This window comes from Lynx rufus, unplaced genomic scaffold, assembly GCF_022079265.1.
Source record: "Lynx rufus isolate CCGP_SWC_20201006 ecotype Redwood Valley unplaced genomic scaffold, mLynRuf1.p SCAF_2, whole genome shotgun sequence".
Taxonomy (NCBI): Eukaryota; Metazoa; Chordata; class Mammalia; order Carnivora; family Felidae; genus Lynx; species Lynx rufus.
In genome coordinates this window covers 212,979,998-212,999,643 of record NW_025814834.1, presented here as the reverse complement: position 1 = coordinate 212,999,643, position 19,646 = coordinate 212,979,998, and the positions used below count along the sequence as shown (strand labels likewise).

Here is a 19,646-nt window from a genome sequence, read left to right as displayed (position 1 = left end):
GATTTTTTTCTGTGCGTATGTGTACATAAATCGTCCAAGTAGGAATCTACTCAGCCACTCTGTTGGATAACCATACTGGGAACCTCTTTCCATTCGACCAGTATAATTACCAAACATCATAAGTAACGGTTGCGGGCACTGTATTACGTAGAAGAGTCATAATTTACTTACACAATCCTAGAACACTCTTCCAGAGTGACTTCTTCCTAGAAGCAATCTGCTATGGGCATCGATGTACACATTCTTAATTATCTCCCCGCGATAACATTCCCACAGGTTGAAGACTGTCTGCTGAACTTGTGCCAGTGATGGGATTTTGTCTCTTTTTTGTCTTGGCCAATCTCATAAGCCATTACAGAGCACAATTATTGATTTAATTTACATTCCTCTGATTACTAGAAGAGCTAAATGTTGTATCATGTGCTCACTGACCATTTGGAGTGGCTCTTTTGTGAACTGCCTGCCCAGGACCTGTACTAAAAACTTCACGAGTCTTATCAAGGGGTGAGAAGGCCCTGGGGCCAAGGAGGGTTGGGGAGAGAGTGCAGCTGATTGTCTCCACCCAGCCCACTGCCAGAGCTCCAACTCCCAGGGAAGGGGCCTCCACTCCCACCCTCCGGGAGGAAGGACCAACCCCTGGGCATCCGTCCCACTGCGCTTGGCCAGCGCTCACCCTCCTATCACTTTCCTCTCCTGCACTCCGGAGTAAGAGGGCTCAGTTTGGGCTGGTGAAATCCTGCCAGGCCCTGCCTGCCAGCCTCCCGGAACTCCAAACCCAAAGGATCAGGAGACAGAATCACCCTTGTGTTCTTTCACATGCTCAGCCAGACTTCCAGCCAGGGCTTCCTGATTTCACAGCAGCATAGAAGGTTAGATCCAAACGCATCTGTGACTCTACCCCCACCCCACGTCTCCCCTTTATTTTACAGATGAGAGGTCCAATGAAGTTAGACACCCTGTGTAAGGTCACGTGGAGGCTGGATGGAGCCCAGGTTCCCTAACTCCTAGTTTTGTGCTCTTTCCAAGCACCCAGCTCTTAGTTTACTATGAGCACCCGAAGTTGTGGGTACCATGGCCCTTGCTGTAGGCTCTTGGTGTCGCAGAGGAAGACTTCTCAGCGAGGCCTCCCTGCGTGGACTGCAAGGGAGTGGGGTGCTGGGAACGGCAGCTCTAATTTCCCGTAGTGCTGGCCTTTGTTCCCCACCGTAACTTTCATTAAATATGGGCTGCTGCATCAGGGGAAATTCCCAACTGTCCTCCCTGTCTCGGCCACAGACACTCTGTCCGATTAAGCAATCAGCTCATTTCTACCAGGGGAAGATGCACCGGCAGCGTGGGGTCAAGGGCTCCTGCTCGGTCCTGGCCCCACGGAGCATGTTCCGTAGAATGGGCAGCAGAGTGCAGTCGGTCCTGTGCCAGGGCTGTGACTCCAGCCTGACTGGCAGCCCTGGACCTCAGGACACCCACATCGGTCACTGCACATGCACAGAAGATCGACAGACGCACAGTGCAGTTTTCCCAGCCTGTCCTCCTCCTGGTAAGAAAGGAGCAGAGATGATCACCGAGGGCTGAAAGTCTTATTCTCTGGGGAGGCAGGCGCTCACTTCCACTGCCACCACCCGCACCACCATCACTGCCATCGTCTCGACTATCACCATTACTACTTCTCCCACCCGTCCCGTGGCCACCATCCCACCATGATGTCTCCCACCCGTCCCAGCCACCATGGTGATGTCACCGCCTGTCCCGTGTCCACCACCTCCACCATTTCTACCACTCTCGTCACTGCCACCTCAGTAGCAAACACTATTTGCTAGTGCTTGGGATACTCACCTGTGTCTAGTTGTTATCGATGATCTAGTTAAAGAGAACATTCTGGCAGGCTCCTCTGTGTGGGGAAGTCTAAGACTGGCCCCCTGAGGCTGGTACCTCCCATACTTATAATGATCAATGTTCCACGTTGCCATGGAGTACTCAGGGACACCCACTGTGGCTCCCTCCCTGGACCTGTCCTTTGGAGTTCTCATTGCCCCAAGGAAATCTCTAACAGTGGGCCCACTGGCCAGGTGGGTACAGTGATGTGTTGAGTGTGTTGGGGGTAATGTGGGGCGTGCATGGGAAGTGGGCCCCTTCCAATTATACTGTTGAGATGACATTCGATAGGGAAGTCATATTTATTGCAACTCCTACTGTTTACCAGGAACTATGATGGGTTCACCATTATCAACTCACTTAATTCTCTTCCTCAACAGCCCTTTGGACCAGTGCCTCTCACAACGGCCGGTGATTTTGCCCCTCAGCAGGCATTTGGTGATATCTGGAGGTATCACCACCTTCTATCACCAGAACTCATGTCAGCCTGCAAAACTGAAACCTTGTCCCCATTAAACACTAATTCCCCATTCCCCTGACCCTAGTCCCTAGCACCCTCCATTCAGTTTCTGTCTCTATGAATTTAATTCCTGTACGGTGCCTCACATAAGTGGAAGTTAGAGTAATTTTGTCCTTTTGTGACTGGCTTGTTTCACTTGGTGTAGTGTCCCCAGGGTTCATCCCTGTCACAACAGGTGCCAGAGTGTCCTTCTTTTAAGGCTGATTGATATCCCATTGTAAGAACAAACCACATTTTGCTTGTCTATTCATCTATCGATGGACACTTGGGTTGCTTCTACCTTTTGGCTGTTGTGAATAATACCGCCATGGACTTGAGTGCACAAATGTGAGGTATGTTTTAGATGCAGAGACCAGGGCTCAGAGAAGCTGTGTGGCTTTCCCAAAGTCACACAACTTGTCTGTGAGGGCCTGGACTTAAAGGCAGGCCTGGCCGTCACCAAAGCCCATTCTCTATCCATCACACCATGGTGTCCTCAGGACCGTGTGGGCTCACGCACACAGTGGTCATTTCTGGAACTTCCCTGGGCCGCTATCGGGCGGACAATTTCATCCCAGTTGCGAAACTCGCCTTCGTGTCTCCCCATCTCCGCTCACCGGTGCCACCTTCCCTCTCTGTCTAGGCCCCATCCATCCTTCGCTCTCAGCATGTGAGACCTGCCTCTCTCTGGAGCTCCCCGGTGGCTGCTTACGACGGTCACCCCAGGACAGCTGCCCGCGACCTGCTGGCGTTGACGCCTCAACCGTCTGTGAAACCAACACAGCAATTCTGGTTTTCTTGGGAAGTCAGGAATCAGATTGGATTTTTTTGTTATATTTATGAATCTGCCAGCAGCTAGGTGGCCAAGGGTAGACCTGGGGTCCCCGAAACAGACACCTCCCCTTGCAGTTTTCAGTAGATCCCAGCACTGTGACAACTGGTGTCACTGGGGCCAGAGTTGTGCCGTGTTTGGAAGTGACTGCGGGGTCAGGGGTCGGCAGGGGCTGGTGTTGGGGGGGTGTCATTAGAAACAACCTGTGCAGGCAGAGAGGCCCTCACCTTTACTGACCCTCCACTTTCACAGGTGGGGAAACAGACCCAGAGAGGCGCAGTTAATTCCCTGGGGTAGACAGAAGAATGCTCCCAAAATGCCCGTGCCCTAATCCCCGGAGTCTGTGACTATGTTACCTCATACGCAAAAGGGACTTTCAAGATGTGTGATTAAGGTCTTGAGATGGGGAGAAAATCCTGATTATCCAGGCGGGCCCAATGTCGTCACCAGATTCCTTGTAAGACGGAGGCGGGAGGGCCGACCTCAGGGAGGAGATGTGACAGAGGTCACAGTGATGTGGCCCACGAGCCAAGAGTGTGGGGCAGCCTGTTAAAGCTGGGAAAGGCCAAAGAAGCGCAGCCATCTCAGGCTGTAAGACCTGATGTGTTTTTTTAATATTTATTTACTGATTTTGAGAGGGATAGACGGAGGGAGGGAGAGAGAAAGCTGGAGAAGGGCAGAGAGAGAGGGAGACAGAGAATCCCAAGCAGGCTCCACACTGTCAGCACAGAGCCCAAGATGGGGCTTGAACTCCCAAACCGTGGGATCATGACTTGAGCCAAAACCAAGAGCCCGACGCTTAACCGACAGAGCCCCTCAGGTGCCCCCATGGGACCTGTTTTGGACTGTAGACCTACAGAACTGTAAGATTATAGATCTGTGGTATCCTAAGACACTGGTTTTGTGGTAGTCTGTTACAGGAAATGAACACAAAACCAACACAGCCCCCAAGATCATACAGTGAGTCAGTGGCAGAGCCCTGCCTGGGAGCCAACTCTGAGTCCTGAGCACCTGCAGCGACACTGTGTATTGGTGGTTCAGCGTGAGCCTCCGGAACTGGGTCCCTGGGGAGGCGACACACGGGTGTTGATTTACAGCTGATAGTGATAACAGCTGGTGTTTATAATGGGCTTTCAGTGTATCAGGCACTGTGCTAAGCCCATTACAAGGGTTCTCTCTTTGACCCTCATGAGAGAGTCATGAATATTATTATTGTCCATATTTTATACATGAGAAAACGGAAGCCGAGAGAGGTGAAGTGATCTGCCCAGGCTCACCCAGCTAGTAAATACAGGAGCGGGGTTCAAATGGTGGGGGCTCTCGATGCAAAGCCTGAGTTCTCAGTCATGGTGCCACATCCCCATCTGGTGAGTGATGAGCGATATGAGACAAGAGCACCAGCCCGGAATGGGGGGGCCTTGACCTTTGTCCACTATTCACTAGTTTGCTGTGTGGCTTTGGGCACGTCACTTGTTCTCTCTGAGCCATGTTTTCCTAACCGAAAATGAAGAGAGATACACCAGAAAACTATAATCTAAGCTTGTTGAGTTTTCTAGAATGTTCCCTCCAAGAGAGCAAAGTCACTGCCATGTCCTTCACTTGGCGCTGAATTTGTTTTCACAGATGTTTGGTCTGCTCTGGTTTCTGCTAAGACATTCAGGTCCTCTTTGGATTCAGGCCAGGTTCTGAATCTGGAAAGCTCACTGACTAAGTGGGGTTCTGAGCTCAAAACAGAGGCTCTGGACCCGAGAGGATGGGCTCGTAGAGAAGGTACCCTGGTTTCTGACATGAGATTTGAGAAGCTGTACAGTGACCGCTGACAAGGATCCTGGAGCCATACCTCCACTCTGGCTGGTGTCCTGGGCCAAGTTACATTAACCTGCCTGTGCCTTGGCTTTCTCATCTGTAAAAGGGGGTGATGCCAGCTGGAAACATTCTCCCTGGAAGACACTAACAGACTCGGAGCTATGCCACCCACTGCAGTAGCCACTGGCCACATGTCGAGAAGTTGATACACGGCCAGTCTGCAGGAGATGTGCTGTAGGTGTGAAATACACCCCAGATTTTGAAGCCTTAGTGTGAAAAAAACAACGGGAAAATATCTCATGAATGACTTTTCTACTGATTCCAAGTTGAAAAAAATAACATTCCGGATATGCTGGATTAAATAAAATATTAAAATTTAACTTCACCTGCTCATTTGTGGCTCACTTTGTCTTTTCACTGGGTGGAGCTACCATAGGGTGCTTAGCTCAGTGCCAGGGACACGGTAAGACACTCACAAAATAAGCCACCGGGGCAGCCTGCTCAAGGCAGGGGGCAGGGACAACCCCCAGTGAAATAAACAAGAGGCCGATTTGCACCTTGAGGGCTTATGCCCCCAACATGCAAACAGGGTGAAGCAATTTGCTTCGACGTCATAAAATCGCCCTAAAATCTGACGGCTGGACACCATTTTGGAGGCTATTCAACCCCAGCTCCTGGGGGTTTGCTGGTAATCCTTGGCGATCCTTGGCCTGTGGACCTTGACCTCTGCCTTCATCATTACATGCCTCCTCCCTTCCAGCCTGTGTCCAAATTTCCCCTTTTCATGAGGGCATCATTCGTGTTCATCCTTTAGGGCCCACCCTCCTGACCTTACCCTGACTAGATACATCTTCAATGACTCTTGTATTAATCACGTTTCTGACATCTTAGGGCCTTGCTGCCTGGGGAGCGACGGCCCCTCCCAGGGTTCGCCAATTCCTAGAGACAGAAAGTCAACAACCAGCTCAACAGCACACCTTTGATATGCAAACTGACTGGTCCACACCCCCACCCACCTTTTCCTGTCAGACTCTTGTGGTCTGGAACACCGTCTCCGGCCCTGGATGACGCCAGGGCCAGGGACCTGATGACTGGGGACCACCCCTAAAGCGCCCAGACTGCCCCAATTCTTCAAACAAGCCAACCCCAAACCTGCCAGCCCGTCTACCCTGCCCCTTCCTCCTGCAAAAAACACACTAAAGATTCTTGCCTGCACCTTCCCGTTACCCCCTCTGCCCCCCGACCATCCCTGGTGCCTCCCAGGGCGGTCCTGGCATCCACACTTCCTCTTTGTAGAGATCTGTGAGTGCTAAGCGTCCTCCTTCGTGACGGTCATTTCTGTGTCTGCAGGTCTTACCAGGCCTGATTAAAACAAATCCCAGTGACATTTAAAACAACCCTATCTCGGGGCACCTGGGTGGCTCCGTGGGTTAAGCGTCCGACTTCGGCTCAGGTCATGATCTCATGGTGTGTGAGTTCGAGCCCCGCGTCAGGCTCTGTGCCGACAGCTTGGAGCCTGCTTCCGACCCTATCTCCAAATAAAGTCATAGTCTGAGTTACTGAGGGTCAGGACTTGCACACCTGATTTTGGGGAAACATAATTTAGCCCATAGCATTCTCTTTCTCTTTCCATTCCTTGCGGAAGAATCTGCAAGAGCTCCTCAAGTCAGGGTCCCAGCAGGCAAGTATGGCCCACCCACATGGGTTATTGGACGGGAATCTAACTGAGGGGCTGTTTACAAAGGTGTGGACTGGCCTCCGGAAGTCAGCAAGGGGCAGTGAGGTAGCCAGGGCTCTGCTAGGGGGACGGGGAGGCCTTACCTGACAGGATAAAGGGATAACCTGGCGAGGCAGGAGAGCTAACGCAGATGTGTGCACCTATCTGTCACGTGTTGTATTAAAAATAAAGGTAAGGTGGGGGAGGGGGAACATAATACTTCCCCACTGCACCAACATGGAAAAGCACACAGAGGAAAAGGAATAAATTAAAAACTCTATGACATTCTGGAAAAGGCCAGATGATAGAGACAGTAAAAAAACAAAACAAAAAAAAAAAAACCAAAAAAAACCAAAAAGATAGTGTTTCCCAGACAGGGGTTCCAGAGGGAGGGGAGAGGAATAAATCCATGCAGCACAGGACGTTTTTAGGACAGTGAAATTCCCTGTATGATACCACGATGGTGGGTACATGACATTATCCATTTGTCCAAACCCATAGGATGTACATCACAAAGAGTGAACCTGGTGTAAGCCGTGGACTTTAGTTAATAATAATGTAATAGTATCATCAGTTCCTCTATTGTGACAAATGGGCCAGACTAATGCAAGGTGTCAGTAATAGGGAACTGAGCCGGAGGGGGTTTATGGGAACTCTCTGTATCATCTGCTTTATTTTCCATAAACCTGTAACTGCTCTAAAAAAGTCTATTAATTATTTCTTAAAATAAAATAAAACAACTCTTTCACCCAGAGAAAAATCACCAGTGGCACTTGGCTGCCTCCCTTTTCCACTCATTTTCCCATGGGACCTGGTTCTTTCTCCCGGCCTCCCCGGGGGCTCCCCACAAGCTTCCCCAGCCTCCCCGTTCCTGCACTGGCTGGGCAATCTTTTCTCTCCGCACCACCCCCTCCCTCTGCTCCCGTCCCCACCAACGAACATGAGAGCTTTTCCATCATCCAGCAGTTTCTGTGACCTGGAACGTCCGCCCTCTCTCCTGTGTCCCATCAAGGGGGTACAGAGCGTTGGCTGCTGGTCGCTGTTCTGTGGTTCTGTCTAGGGGGCTGAAGACCTAGAAACCATTGTCTTGTCATTTTACTGGGTTGACAATGGCCCTTCTCTTTCGCAAATGCTCCCCAATTTTCTTCTAAAGCTTTTTCATGTCAGTATTTCCCTGATGACCCGGGGGAGGGTGGGAGGACAGACGAAGAAACCAAAGCCCAGAAGAGTTAGCGACCTGCCCAAGTCAAGGGGGTGGCAGTGGGGGCAGGATGTCCTGACCTCGGCTCTAAGCTCCCAGCCCCTCAGCGTGACCGTGGGCAACTTTCATTTCTGATGCAATCATTTGTGGTGGTTGTGTTTAAAAACAGATATTGTCTCATTGGCATCTTGTGAAAAAGCAAGGCTATCCTGATAACTTTGGGGGGGGGTCTTTTTTTTTTTTTTTCAATGTTTATTTATTTTTGGGACAGAGAGAGACAGAGCATGAACGGGGGAGGGGCAGAGAGAGAGGGAGACACAGAATCGGAAACAGGCTCCAGGCTCTGAGCCATCAGCCCAGAGCCTGACGCGGGGCTCGAACTCACGGACCGCGAGATCGTGACCTGGCTGAAGTCGGACGCTTAACCGACTGCGCCACCCAGGCGCCCCGGGGGGGGTCTTTTTTAAAATTTTTATTTGTTTATTTTTGGGAAAGAGAGCACAAGTGGGGGGGGGGAGCAGAGAGAGAGAGACAGAGACAGAGACAGAGAATCCCAAGCACGCTTTGCACTGTCAGTGCAGAGCCCAACACGGGGCTCGAACTCATAAACCGTGAGATCATGACCTGAGCCGAAATCAAGAGTCAGACACTTAACCGACCGCAGCACCCAAGCGCCCCTAACTTTGGGGGGTCTTTTCTTGATATCGAGAGGGAGAAGAGGGGAAAATACTCTTGTACCTCCTTATTTAAAAGACAGCTGCTGGCGGGTAGGACCTGTGGCAAGGGAACCCATCCCAGAGATTCTTGCTAGGAGCTGGGGTCCCTTTGGACCCCTCATCCTGTGACCTGGAGGAGGCTGACTCAGGAGAGAACAGAATCAGCCAGAATCCGAGCAAGAAGGAGTCCTCACTGCCATCTAGCCGGGGGGCCAAAGACTGGAAGTCAGTCGGAGGAATGCAGCCACCAGCTTGTTTGGGGAGTTCCAGTGGTTGCTCTAAATTATCTTTCATGCACGTGTTCTCGGGTTCTGCTCCCGCCCCACCTTCTCCAGTGACTCCCACCTGCTACCCCGAGGGGCCTCTGAAGCGATCTAGGGTCCCACTGACAGCTACAGATGCAGCCAGGACCGGGACCCTAATTCCTGCCTCTTTGGTTTGGGTTCACCTCTAAGGATCTTCCCTTTAATCCCGAGGGGTCTGATGCTCCCTCAAGGTCCTGACCCTTGCCCTTGGCATTTATGCCACGACCAGCCCAGAGGATGGGGGTCATGGGGCACCAGGGGCTCTTCGATCAGCAGCCTCTGAAGCGGACAGGCCAGGCTGAGAGCCACCGGGAGGATGTGCTGTAAAAACACAGTGCCCACCTGCATGGGTCACCAGACACTTGGGATTTGACCAGCCATGCCGAAACCCAGTGGGATTTGTAAGGCTGTGTGCATATCTGGTCTGTGCATCACATTTCTATGATCTGCATAAAGAGAAAAAAAAATAGCTCCTATGTGTGGTGGTGAAGGAAATTGCACTTTGAGCTTCTTCATATGATGTCACTCGAGGTCAAAGGGCAGATGCCATCACCTGTATTTGACCGAGGGGACACTGGGACCCAGAGCATCAGGGGATTTATCTGCCATCAGACAGTTAAGTGGAAGCACAGCCACGGTCACAGATGCCTCACGGTGGCTGCCCAGCCCCCCAGGCCCTGGCAGCCCCTGGGTACAATGTCACCACGGCTGTACCCCCAGCCGACTGGACTGAGAGGGACAGCTCCCAAACGGAGCCAGACACAGCCTCCTACGGGGACCTGGAAATCGGGACCAACAGAGCACAGTCTCTCCCGCCCCCCCGCTGGCCTCTTGAATGCAGCGGTCTGCTTTTGCCACGTGGGTGAGGAAGTAGAGAGAGCCTGTCAGCGCGTGGAGGGGAGAATAAGGAAGTGTGGGAGGCAGAGATGAGCGGGACAGAGGCCCTGTGCTCCCTGTGGCCTCCCAGGTCTCGGCCACAGCACTTCCTGGGGCCCGACGGCCTGGGACCCAGGCTTGCCGGTGACACCCCACATCCTCACCAGAACCCCTTCTGTTTGCTCCAGATGGAATCGGCTTCCGGTTCAGCTGAGATCAATGGCCTTGGTGACACAAACTCTGTCCACCGGCCGCTCACCTGCACCTTGCACAGCAGAGAATACCAGGGCACTAGTCGCCCCAGGACCCCCAGATGGCCGCCCCTTCGTCCTGCCAGCGGTGCCCCAGCAGAGAGGCGGGCACAGCTGCTCCCCCCTCCTCCTTCACAGTGGAGAGCCCGAAGCTCAGGGGCCGGTGGGGTCTGACCGGATCACACAGATCTGGTACAGGAACCCGCAGAACCTCCCTTCCAGGCCTCTGCCTTTGCTGAAAGATGCTCTGGATAGCCTTTGCTGACCACAGTCGGAGAGGGCTATGTGCTGAGGACAGAATCCAAGGCCAGTGATCTCTGTGACAGAGGCCTTGGGCACGTCTGCTCGCATATGCCCACGGCCCCACCGAGCCCCTTCTACGCTGGGCGTGGCCCCAGGTGCTGGGGACACAGCAGCGAGCATGCTGTTCTCTGGGAGCTCGTGTGTCTGCAGGGACACGAGATATCTCGTGGACAAGGTAGCGTGGACCTCGTGGGTGCTCTGACATAAACGCAACAGAGCTGGGCTGGGGGGGTTCGGGACTATCTAGGCAGGGGGGACAGGGGAGGTCTCGGAGGCGGGGGCGTCCGCCTGGGGACCTGAAGGTGAGGGAGACACAGCCATCTGAGGAGGAAATGTCCTAGCGGGAGACACAGCAGTAAGTTCAGGGTCCCGGTTGGACAGTGACACTTGGCGTGTTCCAGGGACAGCTGGGGGTCGGTGTGGCTGGGGTGGGGTGGGCAGGGATGGGGGAGCGGGTGGGGGTAGGTCTTCTGGGGCATGGGAGGGAGCTGGCTTGTTCTAAGCGCAGGGGACGCCATCGTCCAAACATGCCACATCCTGTACCAGCCTCTGGGGGTTCAAGGAGGAAAAAGACGTATCTCGTGTCCTCTGAACAGGCCACTCCTGTGACCTGGCAGTCTCAAGCAGTGGTCACACAGCAGTACAGGATCCAATGAGGTCACACAGGAAAGGCTCCCAACCCAGCCTCGGGGGCCAGAGAGCTGGAGGCTGCGGGCTAAGTAGGAACCAGAGACATAAAGAAGTAAAGGTGGGGGAGGGGAGGGAGGGCGGGAGGGTAGGATCGGGGACCTGTGACGGCTGCGGCAGAGCCCTGAGGGCAGGAGCCCAGGACAGCTCCCCAGGACCTGGGTCATGCACCCTGCGGTGGGCCTGTAACGCCCACGTTCAGGACAAACGTGCTATTCTGCAAATTGCGTCCCTTCCGGGTCCTCACGACAACTCACATAGGTCCGTGGAGGTCCTGCTGTGCCATCACTGACATAGCCAGCCCGAAGGCGACGAGGCTTGCCAAGCCCTCCCTTCCACACCACATCCAACACCACGAGATTCTGGGATAGCGGAAACTGGACGGGCCACTGGCTGGAAGGCTCGCTCTTTGGGTATGTGAGTCAGCTGGCAGCCAGCTAACGGCAATCGGGGCCTCTCCGAAAAAAATGCCCAACTGTGTCCCCCAGGGCTGCCCTAGTTGGACAGGAAGGTAGGTCCGCCGTCCTACGTTGCCCAGCGATGAGGCTGCCCTTTGAGTTAACTGACAGAACGGCACAACCAATGTGACATTTCCAGAGAGATCCTGTGTTTGGGACGAAGCGGCAGGCCTCGGCCGGGCTCTCCTGGGAGCCAACAAGACAGGGCGAAGTGGCCTTGTGTCACATTTTCGGCTCACTCTCCACCGGGACTGCAGACCCCGGTGCCCGTGAAAGCTGACGCTCGGCCCTAGATGCCGGTGGTGATGGGAGAGGTGTCACCCCATGACTCTACTCTAAATAAGAGATGAGTTAAGAATACATCCGCTGGTCACAGGACGTGCACAGACCCATCAAAGGCACGAGGGAGACCACCTGCCAAAGGGAAGAAGATCTCAGTCAACCTCCGCCAGGAACGTGGTTCTCAGGTGTATAAACATACCCAAAACATCCGCTCGAATGGTCAGATTAAAGAAAGATGTCCCTGTTTTGTCTGCTGGGAAACAGGTTTAAAAATAATAACACATCACGCTGGGAAAGACATGGCAAGACAGGTCTTCCCTGCCTGCCAATGGGGCCACCTCCTTAGGGTGCCATTAGGCAAAAAACGTATCCAGACCAAAAACGTATAGTTTAACCAAAAAATGTATGGTTAAAACAACCACAGACTTTCACCCTGCATTTCCGCTTCAAAGAATTTGTACCAAAGAAATGAAATACCAAGAAGCAACCACAAACTTTACATGTGTGGGATGTTTAGATCAGCACTGTTTATATACCAAAAAAAAAAAAAAAAAAGATAAAAAGAAATAAATCACATTTCTAACAACAGGAGACAGGTTCAACGAATAGATCCATAAAATGACGTATTCTGTGGCCATTAAAGGTTACATTTTTGGGGGCGCCTGGGTGGCGCAGTCGGTTAAGCGTCCGACTTCAGCCAGGTCACGATCTCGCGGTCCGTGAGTTCGAGCCCCGCGTCGGGCTCTGGGCTGATGGCTCAGAGCCTGAGGCCTGTTTCAGATTCTGTGTCTCCCTCTCTCTCTGCCCCTCCCCTGTTCATGCTCTGTCTCTCTCTGTCCCAAAAATAAATAAAACGTTGAAAAAAAAAATTAAAAAAAAAAAAAAAGGTTACATTTTTGGGGCACCTGGGTGGTTCAGTCAGTTAAACATCCGACTCTTGGTTTTGGCTCAGGTCATGATCTCACGGTTTGTGAGTTCAAGCCCCGTATCGGGCTCTGTGCTGACAGGGCAGGGCCTGCTTGGGATCCTCTCTCTCTGCCCCTCCCCAGCTTGTGTGTGCTTTTTCGCTCTCTCTCTCTGTCTCTTTCTCTCTCAAAATAAATAAACTTAAAAAAAAAGTTACATCTTCTAAATCTTTTTTTTTCACGTTTATTTAGTTTTGAGAGGCAGAACGTGAGCGGGGAGGGGCAGAGAGAGAGGATCTGAAGTGGGTAGGCTCTGAGCTGTCAGCACAGAACCGGATGCAGGGCTTGAACTCACGAACCGTGAGATCATGACCTGAGCTGAATTCAGACGCTTAACCGAGCCACCCACATGCCCCAGGTTACATTGTCAAAGTACTGTAATGACAGGAAACTCTCACAACCCAATAAGAGAAAAAAACCATCAGTAATAAGATCTATAATACCACAGCAATTAGTTTAAAACTATGTATGTGCATAAGAATACGACCGGAATAAAATACAGCAAAACTTTAGTAGTGGTGGGATTTCGGGTGGTTTCTATTTCCTTCACGATACTCATCTATATTCCCCACGTATACAAGGAGGCTGTTATATTATAATTGGGAAAATAAAACTGCTTTTATTTCTAAAGAAAAAGAAATAGAGTCACCTTGGAGTCACCTGCAGCCCTGAATTACCTCCAGCAAAGCATCAGTTTTCATCCCTTTCGCTGAAACACTGTTTACTTTGTCAGTATGACAAGACGTCCCCACTCGTCTGACCAAGCCAGGCCCTCATTATGTCTGACATGAGAAAAGGAAGTAGGTTACCGGCAAGTGGGGGCAGCTCCCCCAGCGAGCAGTCAGTCGGGGCCGGAAGGAGGGGTTAGTCATGTCACTCGTCCAGGACCTTGCCTGTCACAACACCCCTTCCTAGAGAGGGCTCGGGGACCCCCAGGAGCTGAGCCCCCCAAACGCTTGGATACTCCAGGCACTATAGTGGACCTTCTCTAGGAGGCTGCCCACGCAGGGGACCAGGGTTACAGACCCAAAGCATGACTTGTGGCCCCCCTGTCCCCCTTCCCACCCCCAGCCCTTCCTTCCCTCCCTATAGCTGCCTGTGTCAAGGCCTTGGGGTACAAGATAAACTCAGATCTCTTCGCTGGGACCGGGGGCTGTGACCTGCCGGCCACGCGCACCGTGGTTAGAGACGGTGAAAGAAGGTGTCTAGGCAATTTGGCCTCCACCTGGGACCCGCATGTGCCTTTGACGCACTCTGGGGCGTGGTGAGGGTTGTGGACAGTCCGCGGGCTCCATGCACCTCCGAAGTGGAGCACAGACACAGCCCCTTGCCTGTCCCTAGGGTTTCTCAAACCCAGCAGCCTTTCCTCCCTGTGGCTCCCAGATCTAGGCCGGGGACAGGTGAGGCGTCCTGGGAGCCCCGAGTCCTGAGCGCTCTGCCCCCACGCTACTACACAGAGACCACGGCCCCCTAGGTTCCAGCAGAGGACTCTCTAGAGGGACCTGGCCTCCCCTCACCTCAACTTCCTGATCCTTAATGAGGACAAGATTCCCCTTCCTTGAAACCATCGAATTTTAGAGTTGGAAAGAGCCTTAAAGTCCTCCTACCCACTCCTTTGTTCACAAAAGAAAAAAATCTGAGATACTGGCACATAGCTAATGAGCTGCTTACTGACCCAAGACAAGACCTTGGGTTTCTAGAGATGCAGAGGCCCTCCAGGGCTCCTCCTACCTGCAGGGGCCTCTGTGTATACTGAAAGCCCCAGGGCAGGGGGTTAAAAATGCAGACCTTGGGCCCCTACCTGCAGCGGCCTACTCAGTAGGCCTGGGGGCCCAAGAATCTCCTTTTCCACCAAGCTCCCTTGTGTCTTCATTCCCAATCCATCTCACTGGGCTGCTAAAGAGACCAGGTGCTGGGCCAGCACGAAGCTTTAAAGCTCAAGGGTGTTACCTTGCTGCTCCCCTCTTTCCAGACACTCCCACCCTCTCCCTCTCTACCCCGCGGCTCGCCTGAGTGGTTGCCGAGGACTCTTGCTTCCAGGTCTGGAGTCCTTTCTACCTAAAGAGGGATGGTCACTGTCCCCTTGGCAACACACTGTCCCAACCTGCCCGGAACCCACTGTCTCACCAGACCAGGTGCGGGATCTGGGACCGGAAGGTCCGCCAGCTGTCACCCAGGGCAATCGGAGACTGGGGGCGGGGGGGAGGGGGGAGGGGGGAGGGGGTTGGGGATATTCTCGCCCTCCTCCCTGATCTCTGCCCACCAGAAAGAATGAGCTGTAGGGTGAGGCACTCCTGAGTACAAACTCATCTCAGCCACTAACCACATGACCACAAACCGCCTCTTTGCATCTTGTTGGGTAAACTGTGGGCAAAGGCACCTGCCGGGCCCAGTTGTATTAAAGGGGGCGGCACTCGTAAACTACAAAGTGATGCACACCGCAAGGTCAGGCCAGTTATGTCGAGCCAGGGTGGCTCAGTTATGCTGAATTTCAGAAAACAACAAAAAACTTTGTGTGTAAGTATATCCCAGAGGCTGCGTGAGGCATACTTATGCTAAAATATTATGCATTATTTATCTGAAGTTCAGAGTTAATTAGGCATCCTGGGGGAGGTGTCCCTTGGTTGTTTGTTTAGGTTTGTCAGCTTTGTTTGTTTTGTTGCTAAGTTGGCTGATGGGCATTCCAGCAGGCAGGCATTCGGTCTCCTCTTCCTTCAGACCCAGCCCCAGCCCGGCAGTCCTTCTTAAGGTCCCAGCCCCAGCCCTGGCTAAACCCCAAAGGAGCCTGGATGAAGGGGACCCGTCATCCCCAACACGTCCCTTCCTCCCGGCTGTGGTGTGGTCTGTGAGGGAAGCTCTCCCATCAGCACAGCGGCCGCACGAGAGGTTCGCCTGGCGGATGAATGTATTTTTGTAAATGTCTGAGCCTGTCAAGGTCACTTGCTCTGCTCCTTTCTGCTTCTCTGGGGGAGGGGACGGGGAGGCGAGGAAAAGGCAATGAGGACAGGATCCCTTTGCTCCTGCCTTTGAACCCCCTCCCCCTGGGGGAGGCAGGGCACTTGTCTAGAAAACCCTGCAGCTTGGACTGACTCCACGAAGCCCGATTTTCCTCGGCAGGAAGTGGGTGGCCACATCGTGGCAGGGGGCTGGAAGCCTTGAGGGCCCCGTGTGCCCCCCATCTGTTGTTAATTCTCTGTGCCCTCACCTCTCCGGGCCTTCCTGTTAAAACGGGATAATAACAACAGCACTAACACTTCCACAGGATTGCTGGGTGCCGGGCACTGTTCTTGGTGTTTCATAAACCAAACCTCTTTAATCCTCCCAATAACCCCAGGAGGTGGGTGCTAGGCATCATGTCCATTTCACAGAGGAGGAAACCAAGGCCACCCAACTAGCAAGAAGTCGAGGCAGGATTTGGGCCCAGTCTGGTTCCTCAGCCACGCTGCCCTGAGCCTCTGCGAAGACGCAAGGCGGGAGGAGGAGGGACGGGGCGTCTGGCTTCCAGAGAGCACCCTTGCTGTGCTAAGCACCGCTGCGCCCTCGCCAGAACCGACCTTCTTCAAACCTCACCGCAAACGACGCGAGGGACACTCTTACTGCATTCTGAAGGCAGAGGCAAGGGAAACTGAGGCTCAGAGAGAAACGTGAGTCAAAATCGGAACTCAGCTCTCTTGCGTCGAGGCCCCGGGCTAGTTCCCTCGCCACGCACCCCGCTGTGGTTCGCGGTTCTCCGGACGCCGCTCTGGCCACGCTCACGGCAGCCCCCATGGAGACCACGCGCTCCCTCCTCGCTGCCTCTGTCCTCTCCCCGCTGAACCAGACCGACCGTCAACCAGGGCCCGGACTCTGCTCCTTGCTCTGAACCTGTCCATCCTTTCCCCCGGCCACACATCCCCATCTGGTGTCCCTTTTCTTCCCTCTATCACAGACCCTGGGAGGAGTAGCACCTTGCAGTCTCACTGCTCTCTACTTTCGCCCACATTATCCGGTTTTGATCCAGACGACCACGCGGTCAGATGGGCCACCCTGCATTATCCGTGTCCCGATTTCACATGGGAGGAAGACAGGGCTCAAAAAAGTTAAGGGACCTGGCCAGACTCACCCGGTTTTTTACACCGGGACTCAAACCTGTGTCTTCTGACTCTACATCCAGGGTTCTGTAGACACCTCAGGGGTCAATCAAAGCTCTTTCTTTCTTTCTTTCTTTTTCTTTCTTTCATGTTTACTTATTTTTTGAGAAACACAGAGAATGAGAGCATGAGCAGGGGAAGCGAGGAGAGAGAGAGGGAGACACAGAATCTGAAGCAGGCTCCAGGCTCCGAGCTGTCAGCACAGAGCCCGACGCGAGGCTCAAACCCATGAACTGCGAGATCATGACCTGAGCCGAAGTCGAACACTCAACCGACCGAGCCACCCAGGTGGCCCTCAAGCAAAGCCCTTTAGAGATGAGGAGTCTGAAACCCAGACAGGGTACGAGCCCTGTGCGAGGTCACAGCCATCCGTGGCAGAAGTGAGACTGAAATCTAGAGCCTCCAACTCTGTAACACCTTGCCCTCGTGCAAGTGGAACCAATTATGCCAACTCAACTACTAACAGGGCTTAGGGAGGCCAACTCCACCCAAAAGCAAAGGCAGGAGCGGTGAGAACCAGGGCGTACCACCATCCCACAATGACGTTTTTATCTGGACGTTCCCGTCTCCCGGAGGTGGGGAGGTGGGGAGAACCAGGCAGCCGAGTGAAGGCAGGTCAGATCTGCTTAGGACTTGCTCACGTGGCGGAGCCGGCCTGGGCTGGAAATGCCAGCTCAGGGGCCTGCGTCTGCTGGGGAGTGATTGCCCCCGACGCCTGGGGGCCGTGCTTAGGAAAGTCTGGAGTGAATAAGGGATCACAGGAATTCAGGGCATAGATGAGCAACGACCTTGAAATCGCAAGAAATGGAAAAAAGATACACCGAAGCGAAACCCGCATCTATGTCACCTATTCTAACGTGTGACTTACAGCTCTGGGTCCCACTGTGCCAAAGCCTTGGGGGCAAGGTGGGAGGCTCTGCAAGGTCACTGCTAGGACCGATGCTTACATGCTCGCCAGTGGAAAACTGGAATCCACTGAGGGTAGGGACATCCTGCCTGCTCCCCATCCTGGGGCTCATCTCCGTGGATGCCGGGGTCCCCTCTTCTCAGCTCTGCCTCGCTTCCTTCCGCTGGCCTTAGCAGGGCCCCTTAACTTCTGTGCCCGCTGTGTCCCCATCTGCCAGAGGGGTCCGTATGTCCATGTCGCCACTGGAAAAGCACGCCAGGAAAGGAAAGGGGGCACCGGCCTGCGAGGTTTTTGTTCCGCTATTTCACATCTGGGCTGCAAAGCCCCAGAACTGCAAATCCTTTCTGCATCACTGGCTGTTAGCAGGCTGCCATCACGCCTCACCAGAAAGACCTCTCATCCCTCTCAGACACCAGAGCTGAGAAACAGACCTGCTCAGGCTCTGGAGGCCGCCGGAGAGCCCTCAGAATTGGCTGCATCCTTCCACGTTCAGCGTGGCGAGGACGGCACTCAGCTCTTTCCCACACGGGAGGGCGTCTTGCCCTTAGGAGGAGCCCCTAAATAATCTGTACCCACCAGGATTAGGACCCGAAGCCCGATGAGTCCATCTCGGACGTGGGTAACAGAGGGATGGTAGGTCCCTAACTTTGGAAAGTGAGTTGTTGGAGAAACAGGTGTAGAAGCATGGCATCCGGGCCCAGAAACCCCAGAGAGTCCAGATGCGAGCCGGCCCACCCGCTGTCCCCGGCAGACCTCCGGGCAACGTTCAGGCTGGGAACGTGCCTGCGCGACACTCCTGGGGCAGTTGCTCTGAAGCACCCAGTCCCCCCCTCGTCCGGGCCGGACCCGAGGCCGCCTGCTCCCTCCCCGTCACCCCCAGCCCAGGGTACGGTCCCGCCTGCAGGCTCACCTTTGGGCAGCTTGGACGCGTTCTCCTGAATCCAGGAGAACAGGTGGGCGAAGTCGCAGTCGCAGAGCCAGGGGTTGCCGTCCAGACGCAGGGTGCGCAGCGCGGGCAGCGCGGCCAGGGTGGCCACGCTGAGGCTGCGCAGGTTGTTGTCGTTGAGCTCCAGCACCTGCAGCGACTCCAGCGTCTCGAAGGCGGCCTCGTGCACGCCCGTCAGGTTGTTGTTGGCCAGGCTCAGCTTGACCAGCCTCCCGGCCGAGCGGAAGGCGCCGGCGCCCAGCTGGGTCAGGTTGTTGTAGCTGAGGTCGAGGAAGGCCAGCTTGGCCGAGCCGCTGAACGTGCCCTCCTCCAGCGAGCGCAGCGAGTTGTTCCTGAAGTCCAGGTAGACCAGGTCGCCGTAGAAAATGAAGAAGTCCTCGGGGATGTGCTGGATGCGGTTGCCGGCCACCAGCAGCTTGCGCACGTCCAGGGGGAAAGGGTCGGGCACGCTGGGCAGCCCGCGGTCGCGGCAGTCCACGGTGTGCGGGTCGGTGCAGGCGCAGCCCGCGGGGCACGCGTGCCCGGGCCGGAGCAGTAGCAGCAGGAGGAGGCTGCGGACGCCGAGCGCGGCGGCGGCGGCGGGGGCGCCGGAGGGGGCGCGGGGGGCGGCGCGGGGGCGCATGGCCGGGGGGGACCCGCGCGAGCCGCGGCTACGCGGACGTGGCTCTCGGGGCGAGCCCTCCCGGCGCGGGGCGATGCGCGGGTCCCCGGGCGGCCGGGCGCTGGGAGCTGGAGGGCGGCCGGGGCGGGGAGGGCGTGCGCCCGGGCGCGCGGGGGCGACCGAGCGCGACGCGGACGGACTGGGGGAGTCCGGGGCGGCGGGGACGCACAGGGGAGAGTCGGGGAGGGAGGGGCGAGGACTCGCGAAGGACTTACCCGGACAGGAAATTAAC

The 19,646-nt window shown here is 54.6% G+C and overlaps 1 protein-coding gene across 1 annotated transcript in view; it reads right to left on the bottom strand.

Annotated features, from left to right (window-relative positions):
* Positions 1 to 19,375, bottom strand: part of LRRC38 (leucine rich repeat containing 38) — a 34,346-nt gene extending 14,971 nt beyond the window's left edge. Inside the window, exon 1 of the mRNA XM_047082833.1 lies at positions 18,718 to 19,375. Coding sequence (XP_046938789.1) covers positions 18,718 to 19,375 — 658 coding nt within the window. The remainder of the gene's footprint in view (positions 1 to 18,717) is intronic.
* Positions 19,376 to 19,646: the final 271 nt, after the last annotated feature.